We start from the raw sequence: 13,656 nt of genomic DNA on the forward strand, positions 1-13,656 counted from the left end.
GATTTGTGTAATCGGTGTTTGAATAAATAAAAATGATAATAAATAATTGCGTAAAATATTTAAAGCCGCTATTCAATATGGTCATCACTAAGATAATAAAGAAATTATCAGATAGAAGGTTTTCATAATAACATTAATCCTCATGACTTGTAGATTGTGGCTCAAGCTTATTTGCTTTAAACTCAAGTTCACCATCCAAAACGTCGATCACAACATTTTCGTCCGACTTAATTTCTCCCTGAATAATTTTCATCGCCATTGTGTTCAAAATACGCTTCTGTATTAAGCGATTCAAAGGTCTAGCGCCATACGCTGGAGAATAACCTTTTTCAGCAAGCCATTTGCGAGCTGCTTCTGTAACTGTAAGGATTATACGACGGTCATTAAGACGTTGTTGAACTTCGTCCAAACGAACGTTTACTATGTCTTCAAGGTTCTTTTCCGATAATTTGTTGAAAACAATTTGGTCGTCAATTCTGTTCAAAAATTCAGGAGGATAATATTTCTGTACAACATCCATAACGGCATCCCTGGATTTGGGGGTGACAGTAGTACTAGGATCAGCAACCAAGATATCGCTTCCCAAATTCGAGGTCATAACAATCAAGGTAGATCGGAAATCCACTTTACGTCCTTGTGAATCGGTCAAAAATCCTTCGTCTAGTACTTGTAGAAGAAGGTTGGTAATATCATGATGCGCTTTTTCTAATTCGTCAAACAAAAGTACGGCGTATGGTTTGCGACGCACAGCTTCAGTCAACTCTCCAGATTCTTCATAACCAATATATCCAGGAGGACTACCAATCAGACGCGCAATTGTATGTTTCTCCTGAAACTCGGACATATCAAAACGAATCATAGCCTTGTCAGTGTCAAATAGAAACTCTGCTAAAGCTTTGGTAAGTGCAGTCTTACCTACACCGGTAGGTCCAAGGAAAAGGAATGATGCCAAAGGTCTGTTGGTGTTTTGGAGACCTGCGCGTGATAAACGAACTGCATCGGCTATCGCTTTCAAAGCTTCGTCCTGACCAATAATCTTCTTGCCAATAGTTTGTTCCATATTAAGGAGCTTGTCTCTTTCACCACGCATTAAATTAGTGGTAGGAATTCCTGTCGCCCTTGATACAACAACCGCAATATCATCGCTAGTAACCGAATCATGTACCATGGATGGCTTCTTTTCTTCAAGCGTTTTCTCTTCCTTTGGAACACTACGCTCCAATTCAGGAATAATCGCATATTGGAGCTCAGAAGCACGGGCATAATTACCTTCACGTTGTGTTCTCTCAAGCTCTATTCGAGCCTGTTCAAGTTCAGTTTTAGCCTTCTTGATGGAGTCCAAAAGCTTTCTCTCTTCTTCCCATGCCGCAGATAGTTTATCTTGTTCCTCCTTCAAATCAGTGAGCTTGGACTCCAATTTCTCACGTCGCTCAACCGATGTCGTGTCAGTTTCCTTCCTAAGGGATTCCAATTCAATTTGTATAGTCATGATTTGACGGTCTAAACGCCGCAATTCATCAGGTTTAGACTCTTGTTGTAAGCGAAGAGAGGAGCAGGCTTCATCGACTAAATCAATGGCTTTATCGGGAAGAAATCGATCGGTGATGTATCTAGCGCTGTACGTAGCTGCTGTTACCAAAGCATCGTCAGTGATACGTACACCATGATGAACTTCGTATCGTTCTTTCAGACCACGAAGAATTGAGATGGTGTCAGCTACAGAAGGTTCATTTACCATAACTGCTTGAAATCTTCTTGCCAAAGCAGCGTCTTTCTCGATGTATTTTCTGTATTCCTCCAAGGTTGTCGCACCACAACAGTGCAATTTACCACGGGCTAAAGCAGGTTTTAATAGATTGCTGGCATCAATTGAGCCTTCAGCTTTACCAAAGCCAAGTAAAAGGTGCATTTCATCAACAAACAAAATGACCTTTCCTTCAGCTCCTTCCAGGTCACTCAGTACAGATTTTAAACGTTCCTCAAAATCTCCCCGAAATTTGGCTCCTGAAATGAGAGCGCCTAAATCTAGGACAATAACACGTTTATCCTTCATGGACTCAGGGACCTCTCCACGAATGATTCGCGAGGCTAATCCCTCCATAATTGCTGTTTTACCTACACCAGCCGGACCAACTAACGCAGGATTATTCTTTGTGCGTCGAGAGAGAATTTGGATGGTTCTTTGAATCTCTTCTTCACGCCCAATTACAGGATCCAATTTTCCTTGTTTAGCCAAGGCTGTTAAGTCTGTGCCATATTCTTCCAAAGCGGCTCCTTGTTTGCGTCCGCCGCCTAAATCCATTCGAAAATTTCCTCCATTTGGATTTGCTGCATAAAAGCGTACTTGCTTCCATCCAAACTTTGGAGATCTCTTAGCTATGAGTACAGAAGCATTACTTGGTCTTATAGAAAATGGTGTTTCAGCTAACAGCCGTTTTTCAAAAATGGGTCGAGTACTCAATGCCCGAAGAGAAGTTTTTAAACTTCCTTGGTACCTACGGAGCGATTGTATTCGTATCGGAATACTCTTAGGTAAAATATTCATGGTTTGCGAAATCTTCTCATTTTCTTACCTACTGCTTATATATATATATATGAATCTATAAAGTGTCGGCTAACTAAAGAATTACCTGGAAGGTAGTAGCAAATTCTTATAACGAGCTAACTAAGGTTGGCAAATAACGCGTGCGTTGCTTTTCGTAAAAGAGCTCTTTTAAACTGCAAGCTGCATCAAATTAGTAAGAGCAACTGACAATTTTTCTTACTCAGTAGCCTTATCACCGATATCTATATTGTGGTCAAAGAATCTACAATTCATTAGCATCCATCGTATGATAGCGTTAAATAAAAGAATATGAGGTAAAAGATTATATGTAGCACGAATTGCTCTTGGACGAAGCAACTGAGAAGAACAGAATGAAAGTAAATAAGCGACGTTTATAAGAAATTTCAAAAAGGGCCTTTCTCAACGAAGTATTGTTATCAATTTCTGTTTTTATAATTTTCTATTCTAATAGCTTTCTTAATGTCTACAAGATTAGAATGATTGGCAGATTTGCTGTGTAATTGCTAATTTTAAGAATACGTTTTTGCAAGCTATTAATTAAAAACTATTTGGGATTAATTGAAACAGCGGTATAGACTATTTATAAGTCGTTAGCTGTAACTCTTTTGATAGATTCAAAACGTTTAGCAAATTGTATACTTAAATCATTCATATCCTTACTGGTACATACTGCTACAATTTAAAAATTTGTCAATATAATGTTATTTCAACAAACATTGAGTGTAATACATGAATTCCTGAGCATCGCCCCATATAGCAAGCATTTATAAAATGTTCATCAAACATTACTGAGTAAGGAAGAGATAATAACCATTCAGGGTAAAATCGCAACCAAAACAGTAAATCTAGCAAGAAAAGAAGGTGAATATCCAACTTCCATTAACTATGGAATGCAAAACACTCGTGCATCACCAGCTGACAAGTGCATACGATTTCTCTACTTCATGAGGAGTCAGCCATGGACGCCTAACTTCATGAAGGTCGCTTCGTGGCAAAGCAAGCTGTTCATTTTTCTCTATCAATCAAGAACCATCAAATATGCTGAATCAAAATTCAAGCCGAATCACTAATAAACCCCCAAATAGATACACAAGATCCCATTCCATTTACCAATTCTCAAGCTCGCAGTCCATGAAAGGTATGCGTTACAATAACAATGACTGAACAGAGCACTGTACGTGCATTATAGAAAAGTCAAACCGGTTAATTTTCAAGACACCCTGCATGCAATAAAAACTTATGATACATAGCATGCAAAGTAATTACCAAAGACCAAAGCTCCCAAAGCTTTTATGAGTGGCAAGCGAATGACTAGTGGGAACTACAACTTTGGCAACCCATACCTTTAGGATAGGAACTAGGGAGTTAAAAATGCAACCTTCATCCCTACTTCATGCATAAAGTAATTAGAAGATAGCAACGGGACGGAAATGCAAATGCGAATTCAGTAATGAACATCCGAAACTATCTAAGACACATGATTAAGATATACGCCAAAAAAAATGTTACAGTTCCTTTTCTAGAAGCAGTGAAGTATTCGAACAAATAGTTAATGGAATTCACGGGAAATAGAAAATATAGCTATTAAACATGTGGACGACTGAACTCAGGGAAAAAGTAACAAGTATATAAAATTTACTGATTCTTAAGATTGGTAGAAAGCCATTCAAGACCTTCATAAAGACCGTCGCCGCTAGTGGCACAAGTGGCTTGAATGTACCATTGACGATGACGAAGAGAATGAAGTCCTAGCTTATCAGTGATCTCAGCGGCATTCATAGCATTAGGCAAATCTTGTTTGTTGGCAAAGACCAACAAAAGCGCGTCACGAAGCTCATCTTCATTGAGCATACGTTGTAACTCCTCATGGGCTTCGGAAATACGTTCACGATCATTAGAATCAACAACGAAGATAATACCTTGCGTGTTTTGGAAATAGTGTCTCCACAAGGGACGAATCTTGTCTTGTCCACCAACATCCCATACAGTGAAAGAGATATTGCGATACTCAACAGTTTCAACGTTGAAACCAATGGTAGGAATTGTGGTGACAATTTCGCCAAGCTTGAGCTTATATAAAATCGTAGTTTTACCAGCAGCATCAAGACCAACCATGAGAATACGCATCTACATAAACAAACGATACTATTAATAAAAGTCCTTCTTTTTCAAACTTTTCAAAGGTTTTCACTTACCTCCCTCTTGCCAAAGAGGCTTTGGAACAATTTGCTAATACTCAAACCCATTATGTCTTATATTCTTTCGTACCGAATGTTTTTCTATTTGGTAGTGGTTTTGGTGGAAGAAGAAATTTATCTGGTGGTGTGCGGTGCAGTATGGCTGGAATTACGGTGACCGTTATCACCAGAAATGAACCACCTATGCTTTTCTTTGAAAATATTCGCCTTTCATGTCTGAAATTTTTTATTTATTAAATAAAAATCTCGGATAAAAATTCTCCCTGTAAATTTATGTATTTTTTTTTTACCCATCCTCAGCCCAAACTTCCACCCTGTTACCAGTTTGACTTGTAAATAAAAATTAAGTGAAACTGATTATAGATCTTAACATCTAAAATAGATACTATTTTTTTAAACTACAGTATGTTAAATATCCATAATTCCCTTCTTGCTAAAAATCAAAGAGTCTAAGCATGGATGTCAACCTGTTTTCTTAACTTCGACAACAACTCTCTTATAATGACCGTGACTGAAAAGAACCTTTGAATTTTTTTTAAAATTTTTCACTTTTTTTATTATCTTATATACTATGGGCTATCAATTATCGCGTCAATTATATAGGTAACTCGTTACATTTGTTTTGTAAATCACAGTACCTAAAAGATCATAAACCTTTTAAAAATGAAGGATTAAACACTCTTATGCTGCAGGAACTCAAAATTGAAGGATGAATTAACCGAATGCGAATCAACAAGTTCACTTTCATAGCTTATTTTGAGTAACAAGGTGATTTTGAGGTGTAAGATGAAACCTTCATTTCTAATTCTATGACACTGTGAAAAGTATTCATGAATGTTTTTAATATTTAAAAAAGTGGTCAATTTATAGCTCTTAAACAAGGCAGTAAACTATAAAATAATAATAGAAACATAACCATCAAGAGCATATGAAACCATGCGAGATCAATTGCAAAAATGAAGCTTCTTTTCAAATGTAAAGCTCTTTTTAAGTTAACTTAAAATGAGTACGTGAAACACTAGGGCTTACTGAAATTTTTGGAATTGAACTATACAGCGACTACTTTATTATTGTTGATTAACATTCCTTTGAGGTATTTATATTTGACTTGAAGACCAACTATTAAAGAGTAAGATTTTGATTGAAATAGGACAGGGGAATTTTTCATTTGTTAGGAAACTAATTGATACACCAAATTTTCAAATCTCATATAGGTTTTTTTTATAAAACTAATAAACGAAATAAAGCTTTTTAATTTAATAAAAATATATACAAAAGCGACGATATTGTAGCATCTTCGGTTAACTCAATGCTGTAATCTGATAGTCAGTAATATCTGACATACTATATAGTTCAGCACCACCTCTCTTCAATCAGCAGAATTGCTCAAAAATGGTTTCTTTTGAATCAAGTTTTGAACGAGGTACCGATTTTTTGAATAGAAATTTTAAGAAATGTCTCTTCGCATGCATTTCCATCTTCATTTTTGCGCTTTTAGCATTATCATTCCTATCACTGTTACAACCAGATACAGTGCAAAGGCTTTACCAATGCGCTGTTCCCTCAATGATTTATGTTCCACCGATGATTAATGAAGCAATTTCAATACAACATGAAGAATTCAACAATCGTAGGCGGAGACTTTCGGCTGCACTTCGTGAAGATAAGTTGGATGCTCTAATTATGGAGCCTACAGTTTCAATGGATTATTTTGCAAATATCACTACTGGCTCCTGGGGTCTTTCTGAGCGACCTTTTTTGGGAATAATATTTTCAGACGATGAACCCTATCCAGGAGACGTGGCATCAAGAATATATTTTCTAGTACCTAAGTTTGAGCTACCACGTGCTAAAGAATTGGTTGGCAAAAACATTGATGCGAAATACATCACTTGGGATGAAGACGAAAACCCTTATCAAGTTTTATATGACCGGTTAGGACCTTTGAAGTTAATGATAGATGGTACTGTGCGAAATTTCATTGCACAAGGTTTACAGTATGCTGGATTTACCACATTTGGGGTGTCCCCCCGTGTTGCGAGTTTACGGGAAATAAAAAGTCCAGCTGAGGTAGATATTATGTCAAGGGTCAATATTGCAACTGTGGCAGCTATACGATCTGTCCAACCGTGTATTAAACCTGGTATTACGGAGAAAGAGTTGGCGGAAGTGATTAACATGCTTTTTGTTTACGGTGGATTGCCTGTGCAAGAGTCACCGATAGTTTTGTTCGGTGAAAGAGCAGCAATGCCACATGGAGGTCCATCGAATCGTCGATTGAAAAAAAGCGAATTTGTCTTGATGGATGTTGGTACTACTTTGTTTGGCTATCATAGCGATTGCACCCGAACTGTACTTCCCCATGGCCAAAAGATGACTGAGAGGATGGAGAAGCTTTGGAATTTGGTTTACGATGCCCAGACGGCCGGCATCCAGATGCTTTCCCATTTATCGAACACAAGTTGTGCAGAAGTTGACCTAGCAGCCAGAAAAGTAATTAAAGATGCTGGTTATGGCGAGTATTTTATACACAGATTGGGACACGGGTTAGGATTAGAAGAGCATGAACAAACTTACCTTAATCCTGCCAATAAAGGTACGCCTGTACAAAAGGGAAATGTGTTTACTGTTGAGCCTGGAATTTACATACCTGACGAAATTGGAATTCGTATTGAAGATGCTGTTTTAGCATCTGATGTTCCTATTCTATTAACAAACTTTAGGGCAAAAAGTCCCTACGAGCCTTAATATTTATGTGATTTTTTGTGATTGTAACCTGAATTGGATCAAATAATTTAATTCATACTATTAACATTAGTAGTAATTGAAATAAAATCAACTCATCAACGAAAGAAATTGAACATAAAAAACTATTTTGATTTATCCGCCCTGATATCTTCCTCTAATAAATCTAACTCTTCTTCCAAACGAGGATCTAAAACCGGATAACTAAGGCCTGTAGGATCTAAATCGGGGTTTTCCTGAGATGGTCGCCATAAAGAAGATAATGTAATTAAGTAAGTCAAATGCACACCATCAATCCATCCATCTAAGAAATACCAGCGTATTTTCCAGAGTTTGTTTGTTGAGTTATTATTAGTGTTTGAGCAAAATATCAATGCAACTAGAGAAAATGAGAAAATGGTAACAACACCACACAATACCATTATTCGGAAAATTTTATAGATGCTATGCAACGTATAGTACCGTTGTTCAACCAACGCGCGAAGAGTTGAAGGTAACGCAACAAAGGCACCAAACAAGATATATAGCGCTGAAATACAAGCGGTGAGGAAGAAAAAGCAAAACCAAAGGCCGAGGTGAATAGATTGAATGGTAATTGCAAAGAAGCGAACTACAAAAAGAGCGAAGAAACAAATTATTAAAGGAATTTTTGCTTCAGTAAATAGTCGATCACGCATGTTAGTTGAATAACGGGTATATCCCCAAGAGAGTATTAATAATAACGCAAGGTCCAAGACTAACTGACACGCAAACAAAATTGACACCAGAGTCTCTCCTAACCATGTGAAGTTCCCCCGATTTCTCAAATTTTCTGTATCCAACACAATAGAAGTGACAGCCTGTTGAGCACACGAAAAGATTAGCAAGAACATAATTGCCTTTTGAACGGTAACAATCGAATGTTTATATTGAAATCGGAAAAACATCCAAAGTGCAAGAATTACACTATAAGCGATTGTGATTCCACCAGATATAGGCATTCTAGGGAATTGAGAAGCGGGAAGCCCACCATACGCATTTTGCCAATTGACAAGAGCTTGATAAGGTAACATTTTTTTCGAATGAGACCAAATGCAATAATAACCTGACTGAGAGATTTCATATATAATGTTTTGAGGGTCAGCATTTGTCGGAATTATATAAGAACGAATGGATTTTGCTGACGTTGAGTTCCACAAATATAGTCCCAGTTGATCGGCTTCACATAGGTGATCCGTGTATACCGCATCGTAATCGCAAATGTAAGTGAATTGATCATCAGAACGGAATGCACCTAACTTGCGGATTTCTTTCCAATTGAATATCAAAACCTCAACTTCATCTTCTTGACCCCATGGTTCAGTCCAATTCACTAACGTCGTAAGTTTTTTAAATAAAAGCGTAAAAAAAGATATGTACATACCATAAATTGCTGGATTTAAAGACCCTCCAGATTCCGATTTCGAGTAAATGCCATTGCACAATTCATAATGCTTGAAATTCTAGCAAGAAGCCGCAGTTAGCAAATGATACGCAAGAAATCTGATTGTTTTACCAGTAATGTTTTTTCTGAATAAACTATGGAAAAGAATATACTCCATAGAAGAGATATCAGTAATTTCATGGTTTATGATGAGAGCATTAGATTTTTTATACTTCGAAGGACTGGGAACAAAAATTAAATACCAATGTTATGTAAATCAATGTACAAAATATTTTTTCCCAAAACCGATTCACGGATTATCTGCCAAAGTTGAGATTCAGAAGTTGGTGGAGGTTATTGACTACTTAATAAATAGTAATTTATTTATAGTTAGGCGATTAGCAAGGTTCAAAAAATAGCTGAGAAAGGTGTTGATTCGAGCCTGGACATCAACATTTTAATTAATTTTTTCTTTCTATAAACAATTTTGCTTGACTTGCTGAATTTCGCTAAGGATCAACATCATTGACTACTGGTGAATTCTTTCTTTGTTATCGGCCCAGAAATTACCAACCGTAAAATGTATTTTCCGCAATTAAAGAAAATTGTGAGGATTTATCCTTCTATTCGGTTTCATTTAATAAATTGAGAGCATTGATGAATAAATAGACTAGGTGTAGAAAAAAATTTAGTTGACGAAGCCGAATTTAATACCGCATGTTGTCTGGTCTAAACTTCTATTTTTGGTGAAACCGGTTTCCATTAAAATATCAACAAAAGTGATATTGCTAAACGTGGCATTTATAGTGTCTAAAGAAAGTATAATAAAAACCAACCAAGAGGTCGTTGATGAGAAATAATTATATAAATAATTAGTTAAATCATGAGAATAAGAATGATACATCAATTAATAAAAAATTACAATTTACAAAATAAAGTAGAGGATTTTTTCAACACAAAAAGTAATAGAGTCTTTTTGAGTTAATTATTTATTCAATGAAACTTACTTTTACATAAGAAATTATGGGAATTCTTTCAATTTGCAGATGGTTAAAGTATTTCTGTAACGACAGCATGCTTCGGAGAGAAATAATTATATAGGTTAAGGAATGTATTTTATTTTAAAAGATTGGATTTATTTTAATGTTCGTTGCTCATTCATAAACTAGTTCTGGTATTTTTACTACTCTTAAATTTGCACATACCCAACCAACAAGCAATTCTTCTAATGCAATTTGTTCTTTCTTTTCAGTCAAGCACCCAGTCAGCAAATTCTTAGTTATATGAGTGCTCAACATTTACATAGCTGCAAATTTTATAGACTGCCACTTGAAATTATCCCATTGATCTGCAGGTTTCTTTCTGTTCAGGATATCCAAAGTTTCATACGTGTATTCCCATCCTTTCAAACTATTTTAGACTCTTCTAATGACCTTTTTTGGAAAAAGAAAAATTATGAGTTACGAATTCGTCGAAATCGATTGCTTCGTGGTTCTTATGCTGCTGGTGTTTCGAGCTCAGCGATGAATGGATTTGTCAATGGCACCCAAATTTCATCCACACCAGCTGAGAGAGAATACTATAGTAAATCAGATGAAATAAAAAATATTTGTGGGCTTCCCCCGGGTCCTATGAAAGTGGAACAAATTGGACATGCTATTGACCATCTTGTCAGTGAGACTCATACAGTTGATCATCTTGGAAGTTCTATTAAAGCATCTTTTTTTCACATAGATGATGTTCCTTTAGAATGGATAAGCTCAATATGCATGCAGGTTCAAAGCTTTTTCTCCCCTGCAGCTCGAGAAGCTATATCTTCTCTAAAAAGTAGGACTACTACTAGCAATCTGCTTTTAAGTTTGTTCGTAGGGATACTATTTGAAGATGATTTGTGGTATTTTTTCAATACGCTTTATATGCTATCTTCAACGTCCGCTATAGAATTTGCTTATTTTCTGGACTCTATCTTTACTGTAGTCCGCACAGATTATGAACATTATCGTGACCCACTTTCACAAACACTAATTACTTCGTGTACTAGGATTCACAACATTGTAGCTGTCATTGAATCCCCTTATGATGAACCTAACACTAAGGGCCTTACCTCTGAACAAAAAATGATTGTTGAATGTCAATTAAACCCAGGAGAGGTTCTAAAAGTTAAAGCATTCGCTGGTACTGGCAAAACCAAAGCATTATTGGAATTTGCCAAGTCTCGTCCAAAAGATAAAATTTTATATGTTGCTTTTAACAAGGCCGCAAAAGAAGACGCAGAATTACGATTTCCATTTAATGTCAAATGCTCCACCATGCATGGTCTTGCTTATGGTGCTATACTTGCACAGGCCGATTTGCCGCAAGCTAAACTTGAGCGGCAATTATCAAATTCTACTATAGCTTCACTTTTGTCTTTGCAAGTTGCATTTCCAAAGGCAAATCGGAAAAATAATCCGGGTACACCATCCGCTAGCTTGGTAGCTTCTCATATCATGTTTACATTAAATAGGTTCATGCACTCCACTGACTGGCAGCTTGGTTTTCGTCATATAAGTAAAAGAAGCCTGGAAGTTACAAAACTCTCTAAAGAGAAGCTTTTGGCTTATACAAAAAAATTGTGGTCTCTTATTGTAAACTTTGAATATACCCATGCTCCTCTCATACCTGATGCATATATGAAATTATTACATTTGTATGAATTCCCTAATATTTTTTCAAAATATGACTACATTCTTTTTGACGAGGCTCAAGATTTTACTCCGTGTATGGTCGACCTTATTTATCGTCAGAAACACGCCCGAATTGTCATCGTTGGGGATGCACACCAATGCATTTATGGTTTTCGTGGTGCAAATGCATGTGCTTTCAATGAAAATTTGTACCCTTCCACAAAGCAACTGTGCCTTACTAAGAGTTTCCGGTTTGGAAACTCTGTTGCAAAATATGCAAATTTTTTGCTTTCATTAAAGGGAGAGAACGTTAAGCTTAAAGGGGTACAAAATGACCATGCGTATTGGTCTTCAGCAAGTAATCCCAACAATGTTAGTGGAGCGTTTCGATTTTTTCCTCATACGATTATTTTTCGCACTAATAAAGGTTTGCAATGGTTTATATTGATAAAAGCTAACGTATACAGAATTAATCCTACAATCGATTCGGCTATCAGTGTCATTACCTAAGGAGATACCCATTGCTATTCTTGGCTCAATGAGGAAAAAAGCATTCCAACTTTTGCGAAGTGGTTCAGAACTAGCGCATGGGCAGCGCCCTTCGCACCCAAAGTTAAAAGACTTTTCCTCTTGGGGAGAATTTGAAGTGCACGTAAAAAACTCAGCCGAAGAAGATGCCGAATTGGCTTTAGTATATGATATGGCCGACGAATTATTTAGTGAAAGCTTTCTGAGCCGATTGGACAATTGTGAAAAAAGATTGATGGACTCTAAAGACGATGGTGACAACGGTATTATTTTGGCAACAGCACATCAATCTAAGGGTCTTGAATGGGATAATGTTCAATTGGGTAATGATTTTCGACCAAAATTTGATAGTGTTTCTTTTTCACGAATTGGATCTTCGAGGTACTTGCAAGAGGAAATCAATATCCTTTATGTTGCTCTTACGCGAGCTAAAAAACGCCTTATCCTTAATGACACTATAACCAAATTATACGCATTAGAGTGCGGACTTGTTCGTTTTGCTGGTGGCATTTTAACGGAAGATCAGCTGCAACCTGGAAAAGTTGCTCTTTTTGTCGACTGGCAGATTGACAAGTTTAGCTTTTTTTATGAAACCCCTGCTGAAGGATACAATCTTTTGGTCGAAGCAAATGAGAAATCAGTATGGGATATATTTTTTGGAGTTCTTTCAGGCGCTTGGCAGAACTATATTGCGAATACATCTGAACGGCTTAAAAGATCGATGCTATTTATTGAAAATCAATTGTTTGCTGTACATGATCAGTAGAAACTATTTGATTTGTTTCTTTTAAAATCTATTTTAGCCATATTGATTGATGTACTATTGCTATTACAACCTTTAATATATAATCATTTAATAATATGTATATTCGTGTGGACATTTTCATTATAGAGCTATGTTACTATTTCGCTTATAAACGTAAACTCATATCAATCTGTCGCTGCACTTTCCATGTTAGAGTTAAAAGTAGTTGTAGTATTACACACAGAAAGCCATGGAAATAACCCTTCGTGTAAATAAACAGAAGATCAAGTTATATTTGTGCTTTAAAAGATTCCTATTAAGTGAGTCGATGACCCAATTAAGTGTTTATACCTAAAACATACATAAAGATGATTTCAAAAACTAGCAAGCAAGAAATTACTTCCCATCATCTGAATTCCCACGCAACGCTAAATAAACAAAAAACAAACTTTTGATACTCTCGTTAAGTGGCTTTGCTAACAATATAACGCAGTTATAAACAGTTTGTATTAGAATTAAGGTACCGAAGGTCGTTTGCCTTTATTAGCGTGTCAGCATACTACACTACGTTGCGTGTCACTATATGTCATATGTTGGAATACTAGTTAAGATCCGTTTGTTGATAATCACGGGTGACTACCCGTCTATATGAATAGATTCCTTTTGTTGACAAGTGTCTATAAATATTATAAATAGAGCTCCAACTGAACTGAGGAACGAGGTTCAATTATAAGCTATATTTGTGATAGGTAACATTGAAACCTAGATAATACAATACCTATACTCAGATTGCCTGCGTATTGCAA

At 36.4% G+C, this 13,656-nt stretch overlaps 6 protein-coding genes and 10 long non-coding RNA genes across 16 annotated transcripts, besides 1 other annotated feature; 8 read left to right on the forward strand and 8 right to left on the reverse strand.

The window, feature by feature from the left end:
- Positions 1–17: 17 nt before the first annotated feature.
- Positions 18–2,561, reverse strand: hsp78. The gene has a single exon (NM_001022034.3). The coding sequence runs from the start codon at positions 2,543–2,545 to the stop codon at positions 134–136; it is 2,412 nt and encodes an 803-aa protein (NP_596117.1). The 5' UTR covers positions 2,546–2,561; the 3' UTR covers positions 18–133.
- SPOM_SPNCRNA.5789 lies at positions 129–1,278 on the forward strand. The gene has a single exon (NR_195140.1). It is a non-coding gene; the product is annotated as a non-coding RNA (long non-coding RNA).
- SPOM_SPNCRNA.5790 lies at positions 1,433–1,840 on the forward strand. The gene has a single exon (NR_195141.1). It is a non-coding gene; the product is annotated as a non-coding RNA (long non-coding RNA).
- On the forward strand, positions 1,948–3,335 carry SPOM_SPNCRNA.5791. Its single transcript, NR_195142.1, has one exon. It is a non-coding gene; the product is annotated as a non-coding RNA (long non-coding RNA).
- On the reverse strand, positions 2,674–2,883 carry SPOM_SPNCRNA.5792. Its single transcript, NR_195143.1, has one exon. It is a non-coding gene; the product is annotated as a non-coding RNA (long non-coding RNA).
- On the reverse strand, positions 3,256–4,866 carry arf1 (ADP-ribosylation factor-like protein Arf1). The gene is made up of 2 exons (NM_001022035.3): positions 4,762–4,866; positions 3,256–4,693 (listed from the first exon to the last, which is right to left on the reverse strand). Exons 1-2 carry the CDS (start codon positions 4,810–4,812, stop codon positions 4,202–4,204), a joined length of 543 nt encoding a protein of 180 aa, NP_596118.1. The 5' UTR covers positions 4,813–4,866; the 3' UTR covers positions 3,256–4,201.
- Positions 3,582–4,177, forward strand: SPOM_SPNCRNA.5793. The gene has a single exon (NR_195144.1). It is a non-coding gene; the product is annotated as a non-coding RNA (long non-coding RNA).
- A 342-nt stretch (positions 4,867–5,208) lies between the features above and the next one.
- On the forward strand, positions 5,209–5,817 carry SPOM_SPNCRNA.405. Its single transcript, NR_150801.1, has one exon. It is a non-coding gene; the product is annotated as a non-coding RNA (long non-coding RNA).
- A 96-nt stretch (positions 5,818–5,913) lies between these two features.
- On the reverse strand, positions 5,914–9,267 carry SPOM_SPBC18A7.02C (seven transmembrane receptor-like protein). The gene is made up of 3 exons (NM_001022038.3): positions 9,044–9,267; positions 8,912–8,990; positions 5,914–8,860 (listed from the first exon to the last, which is right to left on the reverse strand). Exons 1-3 carry the CDS (start codon positions 9,110–9,112, stop codon positions 7,635–7,637), a joined length of 1,374 nt encoding a protein of 457 aa, NP_596120.1. The 5' UTR covers positions 9,113–9,267; the 3' UTR covers positions 5,914–7,634.
- xpa1 (X-Pro dipeptidase) lies at positions 6,126–7,673 on the forward strand. The gene has a single exon (NM_001022036.4). It carries the CDS (start codon positions 6,157–6,159, stop codon positions 7,510–7,512), a length of 1,356 nt encoding a protein of 451 aa, NP_596119.2. The 5' UTR covers positions 6,126–6,156; the 3' UTR covers positions 7,513–7,673.
- SPOM_SPNCRNA.5794 lies at positions 7,920–9,800 on the forward strand. The gene has a single exon (NR_195145.1). It is a non-coding gene; the product is annotated as a non-coding RNA (long non-coding RNA).
- On the reverse strand, positions 9,237–9,815 carry SPOM_SPBC336.16 (uncharacterized protein; the record flags this gene model as incomplete). Its single annotated transcript, NM_001355785.2, has 1 exon — positions 9,237–9,815. The coding sequence occupies one exon, from the start codon at positions 9,813–9,815 to the stop codon at positions 9,600–9,602; it is 216 nt and encodes a 71-aa protein (NP_001343163.1). The 3' UTR covers positions 9,237–9,599.
- A 119-nt stretch (positions 9,816–9,934) lies between these two features.
- Positions 9,935–10,677, reverse strand: SPOM_SPNCRNA.5795. The gene has a single exon (NR_195146.1). It is a non-coding gene; the product is annotated as a non-coding RNA (long non-coding RNA).
- fbh1 (DNA helicase I, ubiquitin ligase F-box adaptor Fbh1) lies at positions 10,109–12,983 on the forward strand. Its single transcript, NM_001022039.4, has 2 exons — positions 10,109–12,004; positions 12,045–12,983. The coding sequence occupies exons 1-2, from the start codon at positions 10,195–10,197 to the stop codon at positions 12,869–12,871; spliced, it is 2,637 nt and encodes an 878-aa protein (NP_596121.3). The 5' UTR covers positions 10,109–10,194; the 3' UTR covers positions 12,872–12,983.
- On the reverse strand, positions 11,096–11,440 carry SPOM_SPNCRNA.5796. The gene has a single exon (NR_195147.1). It is a non-coding gene; the product is annotated as a non-coding RNA (long non-coding RNA).
- Positions 11,605–13,497, reverse strand: SPOM_SPNCRNA.5797. Its single transcript, NR_195148.1, has one exon. It is a non-coding gene; the product is annotated as a non-coding RNA (long non-coding RNA).
- Positions 13,407–13,642: an LONG TERMINAL REPEAT.
- Positions 13,643–13,656: the final 14 nt, after the last annotated feature.

The sequence above is a fragment of the Schizosaccharomyces pombe genome (genome assembly GCF_000002945.2).
Source record: "Schizosaccharomyces pombe strain 972h- genome assembly, chromosome: II".
In the NCBI taxonomy this organism is placed as follows: domain Eukaryota; kingdom Fungi; phylum Ascomycota; class Schizosaccharomycetes; order Schizosaccharomycetales; family Schizosaccharomycetaceae; genus Schizosaccharomyces; species Schizosaccharomyces pombe.

What these genes read in the sequence shown, in the direction of transcription:
- hsp78 (NM_001022034.3), bottom strand. Translation starts at nt 2,545, where the DNA reads ATGAATATTTTACCTAAGAGTATTCCGATACGAATACAATCGCTCCGT.
- arf1 (NM_001022035.3), bottom strand. Translation starts at nt 4,812, where the DNA reads ATGGGTTTGAGTATTAGCAAATTGTTCCAAAGCCTCTTTGGCAAGAGG. An exon ending in GCCTCTTTGGCAAGAGGGAG is followed by an intron (nt 4,694 to 4,761) that starts GTAAGTGAAAAC and finishes TTGTTTATGTAG; the next exon opens with ATGCGTATTCTCATGGTTGG.
- xpa1 (NM_001022036.4), top strand. Translation starts at nt 6,157, where the DNA reads ATGGTTTCTTTTGAATCAAGTTTTGAACGAGGTACCGATTTTTTGAAT.
- SPOM_SPBC18A7.02C (NM_001022038.3), bottom strand. Translation starts at nt 9,112, where the DNA reads ATGAAATTACTGATATCTCTTCTATGGAGTATATTCTTTTCCATAGTT. An exon ending in ATTCAGAAAAAACATTACTG is followed by an intron (nt 8,991 to 9,043) that starts GTAAAACAATCA and finishes GCTTCTTGCTAG; the next exon opens with AATTTCAAGCATTATGAATT. An exon ending in TTTAAATCCAGCAATTTATG is followed by an intron (nt 8,861 to 8,911) that starts GTATGTACATAT and finishes TTACGACGTTAG; the next exon opens with TGAATTGGACTGAACCATGG.
- fbh1 (NM_001022039.4), top strand. Translation starts at nt 10,195, where the DNA reads ATGAGTGCTCAACATTTACATAGCTGCAAATTTTATAGACTGCCACTT. An exon ending in TATTTTTCGCACTAATAAAG is followed by an intron (nt 12,005 to 12,044) that starts GTTTGCAATGGT and finishes TAACGTATACAG; the next exon opens with AATTAATCCTACAATCGATT.